The following is a 12,500-nucleotide window of genomic DNA, read 5'->3' as shown; positions in this document are numbered from 1 at the left end:
TCTGAGACTAGAATCACTTTTATATTAAGGGCTCTTCTGTGTTTCTCATTCTCTGGTACATGGACACTGAAGTGCTCAATGAACTTTGGGGGGCACTTTTGATGGTTCTGGGTTTGAGTCCCGGGACAATAGCGCTCAACCGCTCCACATACTGCTGCCGGATCTATACATGAACCAGACAACAGCGGCTGAGTGAGTGTAACTGTTCAATATAAGTCATTTAAGACAGGAAAAGAACATGTTTTTTTAAGAGACAATAAAACATGGTGAACATTGGTCATATATTTAATTTAATCAACATGCTTTAAAAATGACATTTGGTGATCTATCAAGAGAATTCTATGTTTGCAATTGCTGCATTACTTTGATGTAGTCAATAAGATGGTTAATATGAGAGGAAACATGTGTAATACATCCCTCATAAGTACTGTTACACTACTAATAAAGTAAAATAAGGCTGACCTCATTATTGAGGACACAGTGGATCAGGAAGATGAAGGTTCCTTGCTGAGAGTTCAAGATCAGGAAGAGAATCTCCAACACTTTACTGCTATTAGTGAAGACACCCAGAATCCAGGGGCAACCGAGAACTACAATCTGGGCCAGTGTTTTAAATACCATAATCCTGCAGATAAGGAAAGAGACTGAATGAGACTTTACTGCCCATTTGTTCTTTTCTATAATGTGTTTGAATCAGAATGTTTGTAACTTGGTTTGTTTCATCTGTGAAACTCCAGCGTTCAGTTTTGTGAGAGTTGAGTTCAGACTGACGATGATGCTGATGAAGAGAATCATATTTAACTGCAAAGTGAACAAACAATAATTAATCACCTTCATTTCCTTTTGATTTATTATGTGAATAAATGTTTAACTTACTGCTAGAATGACACAAAGAGGTCCCAGAAAACTCCAGATGAAGACTTCCTTCCTTTTAATCCAACATCTGTTTGTGGGGAAATACTCAAGATATAAATACGATAAAACTTGTGATTTAAAATGCATCTTTATTTCAATTTTATGGCTGATTTTGTCTTTATTACACTGTTGACCAGTACAGAGTACATTATCTGATTACAAAGTAATTAGTTACAGCAATGTAATGTAATCCAGTCGTGTAATCAGATTACAGTTACTGACTTTCTATTAAAGTAATTATTTTAAGTACATTACGTGCGCTAAAGTAACATGTACTGTATAATATGTTTAAAACATGAATTCTTATGTACATCTGTTATGATTTCTGCGACAGCTGAAGGGTGCGACAATGAATGAGGAGGAAATATAGACATTTTTAATTTGAGCGTTAAAAAAACTTTTCTTGGAAAAGTATTTTCAAAAGTTACTTAAATTATTATTACAGTAAAGTAATCTGATTACTTTTATAGATAAGTAGTTTGAAGTGGATTACTTATTTTCAGTAACTTACCCAACACTAAAAGGTATAAATAGTTGTTTTATTCAAATAAAGTTGTTTTGTTTCTCCGTAGAATATTAGTAAAGGTTTTTGTGTTGCTGGTGTGCCTTTGTTAACGACCTCGAAACAGCTCCTGGTTCATGCAGTATACTATCCTTTTAGGACCCCAAAGCAATCGCTGATTTATGTCGTTTAATACAACATTAGATATGTCACACATTGTATTATATATCTAAAGCACTTAATTGTCAAATTCCTTCATGTTTTTTATCTCAGTTACCTCTCAAGCTAAGTGGTTAGCCTAGCAGCTGGCTATCAGCCATTCTGTCGACTGATTATCATAAACACTACTTAAGTTACTTCTCTTGCACAATTGATTATTATAATTTTATGCCTCAATATTCAAAACTGAATTTTAAATTTTACCCTTCAATATGGTACTGTGAAGCTGTGTCTGAAGCTGATGCTATGGAAACACCCTTTAGGGCATTGACTTTGAAACCCTATACCATCATGCCAATTTGACTGGCTGGCGAAGCTTGGTGCTCCACCCATGCTCACGACATTGTGAGCACATAAGTTGGAGCCCAGTATTTCACAAAAAAGCAAAATTGAATCGAACTAAAAGAGTTGTTTGCTGAAAAACCTCTTTTTAAAGGTTTGTTTATGCTGTTGCTTGGGCCGAGCTCACGCTGAAGCAGTGTTTGTGGGATCTGCTTGCGTTCATTGAGAAAGCGGAAACGATCCCTCTCCTTCCCACTTAGCTATTTCTGTGTCTCCAGAGGGACTAGGGTGGGATACAGAGTGGGTGAGATACAGAGTATGGGGATGCTTCAGCTTGAGTGGCCATTTTCTGATGGGCCCGAACTGTCTTTACTGGACAAACGTTAATCCCGAGCCGGCATAATCGTGGATTGGGGACCATTCTTTCCCATGCAACATGACCACCTGGTCAAGTCATGGCACTGTTCGCAATCGTCAATGTCTCAGGTGCAACAACTTTCACATCCTTGGACTGTACGAGCTTAGACAATAATCACATCGTACCCCAGTTGAAGAGGCAGTAGCAGAAGATTTAAACACCTAAAACGGTACATCCATCAGGACGGTGCGCTCTCGGCTTGCTTTCATTGAGAAAGAGGAATCCGATCCCTCTACCTCCCGCTTCACTCCTTCTGTGACTCCAGAGGGACCAGGGTGGGATACAGAGTGGGTGAGATACAGAGTATGGAGATGCTCAGCTTGAATGGCAATTATCTGATAGGCCCGAACTGTCTATACTGGACAAACATTAATCCCGAGCCAGCGTAATCGTGCATTGGGACCATTCTTTCCCATGCAACGCGACCACCTGGTCAAGACATGGCACTCTTCGCAATTGTCAATGTCTCAGGTGCAACAACTTTCACATCCTTGGACTGTACAAGCTTACAGGATAATCACATCGTACCCCAGTTGAAGAGTCAGTAGCGGAAGATTTAAAAACCTAAGATGGTGCATCCATCAGGACGGTGCGCTCCCGGCTTGCTTTCATTGAGAAAGAGGAAGCCAGTCCCTCTCCCTCCCGCTTCACTCCTTCTGTGACTCCAGAGGGACCAGGGTGGGATACAGAGTGGACAGGATACAGAGCATGGAGATTCTGAGTATTTGTCACTGGCACAAGCCTTGCACACCTCCTATGCTCTGTATGTAGCATCTTCTCCCTTATGGTTCGCACATGATGACCTGCCCTGATATTGATGAGCATGGTATCATGGATCATGTTTGGAAGCGTGGATGACGAGGCTGATGCAATATTGCTGGAGGCCTCTGATGCTAAGACCTGGTCACGCTCAAGTTAACGAGAGGGGGTATCTTTCATTTCCCTTGAGTGGTGAAAAACAGCCCAATACCTGCTTCTGAAACTGAGTTGAATGAGGTTCTCAACCAGGCAGTCGAGAGGCTTCAGCTCAAATGGACAATCCCTGAAGCGTCTGACTGGACTAATGTTTCTTGCTGAGCCTGCGTAATCCTGCATTGTGGGACTGTTCTTTCCCTAACTGCCTGACCAAATGGTCAAGACATGGCGCTAGCTGTAATCTTCGAAATGTTATGTCTCAGGTGCAGCGGCCTTTACGTCCTTGGATGGTTCCCCCAGTAGAAGCGGCAGTAGAAGCAAACTTGTGCCCCTACACCATGTCCCCCCAGTATTCATCTTGCTCGCCCTATGGTTCTATGCAGGGATCGAGAACAAATATATCTTCTTTTTGTCTCTGTGCCCAATGTGTTGCACAACCAAATAAAGTGTGCCAACCACACTGCAGTTGCTCGATGCACAAGCAACTTAAAAAAACAAGCACATTTTGAGCTTTAACCAACCCTGTTATCCTGAACAACAATCCAGACTGGTTCAAAAAGCGGTCGCCAAACTTTATTGACGTTCTCTCCTCCACCGTACTCATGCGGAACATGTCAATTCTATGCTCAGAGGTACAGATTGGCCATTCTTGAGATTTGCCTTCGAGGGGACTATGTACCAGTTCAAGGTCATACCCTTTGGGTTGCCCTGGCTCCTCGCACATTCACAAAATGTTTTGATGCGGCCCTCGCTCCGCTGTAGTTGAGCGTCGTTCATGTATTGAATTACCTTGACAATTGGTGGCTACTCGCTCAAACAGAGGCACAGGTGTGCAATCACAGGGATCTGTTGCTCATGCATTTGGAGGAGCTGGGACTCAGGGTCAACAGGACAAAGAGTGTGTGGTTTTCCATTTGAAATGTTTTCTTACTATGTCGTTTCATTTGAGAGACGAACGTGTTCAGACCATTCTACTACACTTGAAGAGTTTCAAGCTGAGGAAAACCTTGTCATCACTTAATTTTCATCGAGCGCTGCATTTAATGGCAACTCTAGCCGACTTCACCCTACTAGACTTTCTACGGAACAGACCTCTCCAGTGCTGGCTCAGGCTGAGGGTACATGGCCACCACTGCCTCGTAGTGACTTGATGCCGTTTAGCCATGCTAGGAGGAAGAGGAGGAATTCATTTAGTCTGCATTGTATCGGAAAGACGTAACTCTCAGCAATATGGGCCAACGCATATCTGTCACCATGAACATGTCCAAACATAGGCTGGGCAGCCCTGAGCGAAGGACATTCGGTGATTGCCACTTGGACAGGTGCATAAACTAGGTGGCACATAGATCACCTGGAACCACCAGGAATCTCAGGAATCTCATGTCCTGATCCGCTCCGACAGCACAGAAGTCGTGGTATACATAAATCATCAAGGAGCAGTGAGGTCATGCCCGATGCTGAACTTGGCAAACTAAATTCTCCTCTGGAGCGAGTTATGTCTCCTACAAATACATGCAATGCACAGCGGAGCAGATTTACTTGAAATGGATCAAGTAAATATGTGTGTCGTTTTGTTAAAAAAAACTCAGGCCCTAATATCAAAGGTCTTACTACAAAAAATGAATTATGATCTAACGAGAATGTTCTTGAAAATAAATATGATCGTGTCTGGTAACGTGCATGTAAAATGGTTAGATATAGCATTTTAGCTTATTGTAAAGCTGACAATTTACACAAGGTATATTTCTATTTCTACTGCTCCAAACTTACTTCAAACTTTCTTCTCTGTCTGCTCGTATGAATGTAACACATCATAAGAAAGTGTTTCACCGCTGTTCAAATGCACTTTGGATGAAACAAATGACAATAAAATGCAAAGTAATCTCTTCAGTAATCCTGTTACATGTATTCCGTTACTCCCTAACCTTGACCCTTGATCACATTCAAATCAAATAAAAATTACAAACTCACTTTTCACTGCCAAGGCCTTCAGGAACCAGCCCAACTGACACACCCACCAGAGCAGTCACATATCCAATCACAATCATGAATCCACTGCTAAGCACCTCCCTCTGTTTGGAGCTGATCTGTGATAGGCTCTTCACACAGATGAAAAGCAGCACACCTTCAATGAGCATCCACACAAAGGAGGAGAGAAAGAGGAAGTGCAGAACGCCTGATATCACAGTACACAACACCTGGAGACAATGAAAGACAGAAAGAGATTGCAGTTATTATAATTATATAATGATCAATAGCTTTCATCTGGAGTTGTGTCACTAATTCTCACCTGGTTAGGTTGTATGTATTTCAGGAACTGTTGTGTGAGTAAGAACAGAAGATGAGCCAACAGCAGACTCAAGCAGATGTTGATTCGAGCCACATTGTTCACTCCAGGACTCCACCAACAAAAAGCGAACGTCAACAGGGCCAAACTGAGGAACACCAGCCCCACGATCACCGCCACCAAATTCAGTATTTCCATCAGTGCATCATCCTTTGAAAATTTCATATCACAAATTCTGTGAAGTTTCTCACTGTATAAATCATTCTTTATATTACTTCAATGTAACATTTGACAATTTTAGTAGTTATGTTGTCTATGTTGGTGGTCTGACTAAAGAGTTGTAAATAATGACGTATGTAGCGACTAGCATAACTGCGCTGTTTGAGTGTTGAACTGAGTTTGGCTAATGAGCTGAAACAAGCGGCAACATGTCACAAGCGTTTGAAATATCACTTCCATCAACTGTTAAACGGTAAACGCTTGTGTATAGTAAAAAAAGTGAAATGTTCCATTTGGGACGATACAATACTGGGGTGAGGATCTAAATGCGGTTTATTGGAAATAATAGGACAAACAAGACTGGAACAAATAAAACAAAAACACAAAAGCCATCCAAGGAGTACTCAGGCAGGATTAACATCTACGGAGAGCAAGGATAACATTCACTCACACACACACACACACACACACTCACACTCACACTCTCTCTCTCACACACACACACACACACACACACACACACACACACACACACACACACACACACACACACACACATGTTGTGTTTACCATATCCTTATGGGGACTTTCCATAGACATAATGGCTTTTATACTGTACAAACTATTGATCATCTCTAAACCTAACACAACCCTAAACCTAACCCTACCCCTAAACCTAACCCTCACAGAAAACTTTCTGCATTTTTACATTTTCAATAAAACATAATTTAGTATGATTTATAAGCTGTTTTGCCTCATGGGGACCGACTATAAATGTCCTCACAAGGTCAAACATTTATGGCTTTACTATCCTTATAGGGACAGTTTGGTCCCTCACAAAGTGTCATCAAATCACACACACACACACACACACACACACACTCACACACACACACACACACACACACACACACACACACACACACACACACACACACATGTTGGTCTACCTATCCTTATGAGGACTTTACATAGACATAATGACTTTTATACTGTACAAACTATAGATTCTATCCTCTAAACCTAACACAACCCCTAAACCTAACCCTACCCCTAAACCTAACCCTCACAGAAAACCTTCTGCATTTTTACATTTTCAATAAAACATTGTTTAGTATGATTTTTAAGCGATTTGAATGATGGGGACACTATAAATGTCCTCATAAATCACATTTATAGCATAATAACCTTGTAATTACCAGTTTGTAACTTACGAAATTGTCCTCGTAAATCACAAAAACACACACACACACACACACACACACACACACACACACACACACACACACACACACATACACATTTGCACATTCAAATCCAAACATCTACATTCAACGACCGACCGGGACTGAACAAACAATGGGGCTTAAGTACACAGGGAGCGTGATGATCAAACGAGACACAGGTGAGAACAATGAATGACAGGCAATGATGATGGCAGGGAATTATGGGAAGTGTAGTTTAAAACAGTTGACAAGTGAAACACGGGGCAGGCAACAGGGGATCGTGACTTGGCTGAGCGCATAGTGTATCGTGCATCATTTGGAACACAGCTGTTGACTACGTTACAATGGAATGTTCCGAGTCTATTTTGGAATGTTCGTGATTTCAAATTTCAACTGTAAATCTTTTTTTACCACGTTTTAAAACTCATTTCATCTTACCGTGTAGTCTTTCAGCAGTATGATTTTCAGACCTGGAATGAGAAAATGCATCAGGAGGACATGATTGTATTTATGTCAAAAAGCCACATTTCAGTGTGGTAACGTGCTCACCTGTATAAGTGCGACTGAGAGTTTGGGTAGAGCTACTGTCCTGGCAGAAGCAGGAGGATGCTCTGTAGTAGCATGTACAGGTGTTCTTATTACCACGGCAGTCACAGTCATTACTCCAGCATTGGTGCTCATATCTGCTGTAGTAGAAATCATGCAGACTTGTGTTGCAGTACATGCGGTACTGAGCACCAGTGCAGATGAACGTGTCATCATTCAGTCCACAGTCATAATCTGGACTAACTGTTGCAGCTGCAAGTTCAGTGGTGGATTTTACACCTGAGGATGAGAACGAGGCTTGTGAGTTTACATTTGTTTCAGTATGAAAACAAGCATTTCTGAGTGCTGACGGAGTACACTTTTTCTAAACTCTTCAGGCTTTATTTCGGGCAAGGGGGCGGGCACAGCCTGGGTCTGATAGGCCAATGCAATGGCGTCGACGACTTAGTTTGAATGAGGTGAGGCAATTCAGCACTGACTGCACATGCTCGTTCAGAGATACTCTGAACCGGGGAGAGCTTGCTCTTTTCCCAGTTGACCCGAAGCCCTAAACAGCCGAGATGCCTGAGCAACTGGACCCCGTGGGCACACAGTGACTCTTGAGAGTGAGCTAGAATCAGCCAACTGTCAAGGTAGTCGAGTATGCGGATGACCACTTCCCTTAGTGGGGCAAGGGCTGCCTCTGCAACCTTCATGAAGAGGGGACAGGGACAAGCCGAAGGGGAGGACCTTGTACTGATACGCTCAGCCATCAAACTGTGTCAAGGCAAGTATGGAAGAATGCGTCCTTCAGGTCTACCGCTGCGAACCAATCTTGATGCCGAACGAATGTTAGAATATGTCTCTGCGTGAGGATCTTGAACGGGAGTTTGTGTAAGGCCAAGATTGGCCACAACCCACCGCATTTTGGGTAGGATTAAGTAAGGGCTGTAAAATCCCTTCTTCATCTAGGAGAGACGATGTCGTCCTACAGGCCTTGGAGGGGAGGGCCAGGCGATCCCACAAGGTGGTGGCATTTTGCGGGCACAGGTGCGCTGCAACCACTTTGTCCACCTGCACAACCACAAGCAATCAAGTGGGTGCGGCTGGAAGTGTTGGCGCTATCTGTGGGTGTATGTACGCAAACTGTGGGCCTATTGTATGCTAATGAAATGGTGCAAAGCGCAATTTGCAAATTTCCTGATAAAGTCTAAACTTTGCAATTTGGAGATTTCACCAGCAGGTGGTAATAAAGTTCCTGTCCAAATAATGAAATACAGTGGAACATCAATTTATGTCCATGACAATCACTGTTGTAGCCATTTTATATTTTTTTTAATCACTTCATTATTTGGATTATATTTTTGTTTCTTTTGAAGTGTAATTTGCATTTGGAAATATTTCTGGTTTATTTCATGTTTCATCTCAGCAGGAAACCGATGGAGTGCGTATTCCAGGTAGGGTATTGCCCCAAGTGAAGGAGTTCAAGTACCTCGGGGTCTTGTTCATGAGTGAGGGGACAATGGAGCGGGAGGTTGGCCGGAGAATCGGGGCAGCGGGGGCGGTATTGCACTCGTTCTATCGCACCGTTGTCACGAAAAGAGAGCTGAGCCGAAAGGAAAGCTCACGATCTACCGGTCAATTTTCGATCCTACCCTCACCTATGGTCATGAAGGCTGGGTCATGACTGAAAGAACTAGGTCACGAGTACAAGCGGCCGAAATGGGCTTCCTCAGAAGGGTGGCGGGCTTCTCCCTTAGAGATAGGGTGAGGAGCTCAGTCATCCGTGAGGAACTTGGAGTAGAGCCGCTGCTCCTTTGCGTTGAAAGGAGTCAGTTGAGGTGGTTTGGGCATCTGGTAAGGATGCCCCCTGGTCGCCTCCCTAGGGAGATGTTTCAGGCACGTCCAGCTGGGAGGAGGCCTCGGGGAAGACCCAGGATTAGGTGGAGAGATTACATCTCCACACTGGCCTGGGAACGCCTTGGGGTCCCCCAGTCAGAGCTGGTTAATGTGGCTCGGGATAGGGAAGTTTTGGGCCCCCTTCTGGAGCAGCTGCCCCTGCGACCCGTCTTCGGATAAGCGGTTGAAGATGGATGGATGGATGGATGGATTATTTCATGTTTTCATAAAATCTAAATTGACTAGAGCTGATAAATGCATGCAAAAATCCCTCGAAAAACAGCCTGACCTGGATTCCGATCACTGATAATATTAGCCACGATTTGTGTGTAAGTTGATCAATATGATTAATAATATTAATATATTACCCACTTACGCCTAGAGTTAGCCTATTCTTGCACGAAAATACACAAATAAATAAACATATAAATAAAAGAAAATCACTTGCTTATACTTACACAACATTAAAGAGATGATCGTCGACTGTGTCCATAAAAAATCTGTCATGAAAAAAACATTTTTTTTTTTTTAGCCAAACATCGTAAATCATTCAACCATTATGAATAAAAATATTAATTTCCATTTTTTTTTACTTACTTTTAGAAACAATGAACACCATTATAACACCTGCACTGTGTCAATATTTCTAAACCCGTCCAGGAGTCGAGCTTCTGAAATCCTTTAGAGACAAAATGAGCTGTGACACTGAACTGCTCACCGCAGCACCCCTCAAGATCCGTCCGGTCAAACTTATGTTTCTAAAACACAATACTGCTTTTCATTTTATTGCAGCTGTAGCGTTAACACAAAAGTGTCTTACAGTTTGTTTTAATTTATAAAACAATGCAGAAAGGGTTTGCAGCAAATTCACTCACTCGGCCGCTTCAAGTTTCGCATTACATGAATTTAACAAACAGGTTTGAGTTACTGCAACACGATAATGCATGTGATGTCATTCCAGTTGTATGTTTATCTCTGTGGCGAGGTGGTATTGTACCTGTGGACTGAATGCTTTGAGGTGAGGCGGTCACCTTATGAACCACTGGAGGATGGTCACTCAGCACACTTATTCTAGAAGAGATTGTTTAGTAAAATGATCCTGTTGGTGTTCACTAGGATTGATCAATAGTGTGACCAGTGAATCACAGACAAAACTGCCTTCGAGAGAGATAAATGTGACATTTCCTCACTAGATTATGGACATTCTCAAATGTAAAGATGATTAATAGATATCTTTAGTTTACAAGAATTATTACAAGTTTATAAAAGTAAAGATGTAGACTTTTACACAATGGATTATTACGGCTAAGGTTTGTGTACTATTAGCTCTTATGTCTGTTGTTTTTCTCTCTCTCAACGCTCGAGACCCGGATTAGATGTCGATGCGGAGGACTCGACTGGACTGCCGCCTTCGGGTGTGGCACCGGGTTGAGCGGATCCAAAAACAAGTGTGGTCACAAATCTTATTTTGACATATGCTGGCATTAATGTACTATTAATCTTTAACTGTCTCTCACAACCCAAACAATCTAGTGATGTCGAGAACTCTAATTACTCAACTAAAACTACAAAATAATGTCACTTGTGTACACACGAATCATGCATCGACACTTGCTGCAGTACAGAATGAAGACATACCATTGAGACGTGTATCACACAGAGATAGTGTTTGTGACCGAAATAAGTTCAAAAGTTGATCAATTGACAATAACACAAAATAATTGCAGTTTCTCAGAAGTGTCTCATTTGACATATGCGTAAAGACAAAAGCATCTTACCTGAGATGAGTTTATATTTGACAGGTATGGGGCTGCACAGGGTGTAACATCAGCTGCACAAACACATGAACAACATCCATACCTTATGGAAATCTCAAGCAAATACATACGAAATGTTTACTCATACTGTACATGCAAACTCGACACATGCGCACACACTTATGAAACGCTCACGAAAATCTATGCATGCATAAACAGTGCATTCAGAAAGTATTCAGATCCCTTCCTTTTTTCATATTTTTCTTATGTTAAAATGCTTTAACTTATTTATTTTTCACTTTACACAAAGAGCAATTTTATACATTTACCATAAATCATTTATAAATTGAAATATAAGAATGTTTGCCGTATTTATACAGCTAAATACGGCATAAATGCATCATAACTGTGATCACTGTAATGTGCACTGGTAATGTGATCACTGATGGGTTCTCAGGAGTTTTGCTAACCCTTGACAGTCTGTACATTATCTTTAGACACTTTTATTCCTTATATCTGCTTTCACAGTTGCTGTGTCTGAACTTCCTTTAGACATATCTGTTCTGCCCGGTTTTCAGGTTTATACTTGTTATACACACTATGATGAAAACCTCAACAGTCTGACCGGTTCTCTTACCTCCCGTAGGCTGCTGCTTTGCATGATAAGAGGAATGTTCACAGATGATCACATAATCAAACAGAGTGGCTGATGACCATCTTGATATTATAACAGACATTTAAAATAACCATATCACTATTATCTCACACATTCATTCATCACTTGAATCATATATATATAAAGTATATTTATTTAAGCAATATCACACTTGCAATCATGCTATATTGCCTTATATCAGCACTGCTGTGATTACCTACAACACTCAACCTGTGTCCGAATCACAGCAGTGCTGATAGAAGGACATATAGCACTCTTGTTCATGTGATATTGATTATTGTATTTATGTATATATATATATATATATATATATATATATATATATATATATATATATATATATATATATATACTGTATATTTACTTAAGCAATATCACACTTGCAATCATGCTATATTGCCTTATATCAGCACTGCTGTGATTACCTACAACACTCAACCTGTGGCCGAATCACAGCAGTGCTGATAGAAGGACATATAGCACTCTTGTTCATGTGATATTGATTATTGTATTATATATGTATATATATATATATATATATATATATATATATATATATATATATATATATATATATACTGTATATTTACTTAAGCAATATCACACTTGCAATCATGCTATATTGCCTTATATCAGCACTGCTGTGATTACCTACAACAC

The 12,500-nt window shown here is 41.1% G+C and overlaps 1 protein-coding gene across 1 annotated transcript in view; it reads right to left on the bottom strand.

The window, feature by feature from the left end:
* The window catches only part of LOC127644070 (adhesion G protein-coupled receptor E1-like), a 12,707-nt gene that overhangs the window by 165 nt on the left and 42 nt on the right, over window positions 1-12,500 (bottom strand). Inside the window, exons 2-11 of the mRNA XM_052127080.1 lie at window positions 11,186-11,238; window positions 8,501-8,582; window positions 7,533-7,808; window positions 7,422-7,453; window positions 5,542-5,748; window positions 5,223-5,449; window positions 877-943; window positions 710-801; window positions 463-625; window positions 1-163 (exon numbers count right to left, since the gene is read on the bottom strand). The exon at window positions 1-163 is cut by the window's left edge and continues 165 nt beyond it. Of these exons, the coding sequence (XP_051983040.1) occupies window positions 20-163; window positions 463-625; window positions 710-801; window positions 877-943; window positions 5,223-5,449; window positions 5,542-5,748; window positions 7,422-7,453; window positions 7,533-7,808; window positions 8,501-8,582; window positions 11,186-11,238 (1,343 nt within the window). The 3' untranslated portion in view covers window positions 1-19. The remainder of the gene's footprint in view (window positions 164-462; window positions 626-709; window positions 802-876; window positions 944-5,222; window positions 5,450-5,541; window positions 5,749-7,421; window positions 7,454-7,532; window positions 7,809-8,500; window positions 8,583-11,185; window positions 11,239-12,500) is intronic.

The sequence above is a fragment of the Xyrauchen texanus genome, chromosome 5 (genome assembly GCF_025860055.1).
Source record: "Xyrauchen texanus isolate HMW12.3.18 chromosome 5, RBS_HiC_50CHRs, whole genome shotgun sequence".
NCBI lineage: Eukaryota > Metazoa > Chordata > Actinopteri > Cypriniformes > Catostomidae > Xyrauchen > Xyrauchen texanus.
Note: the sequence above shows the minus strand (reverse complement) of the source record. Positions and strands in the feature narration are given on the sequence as shown.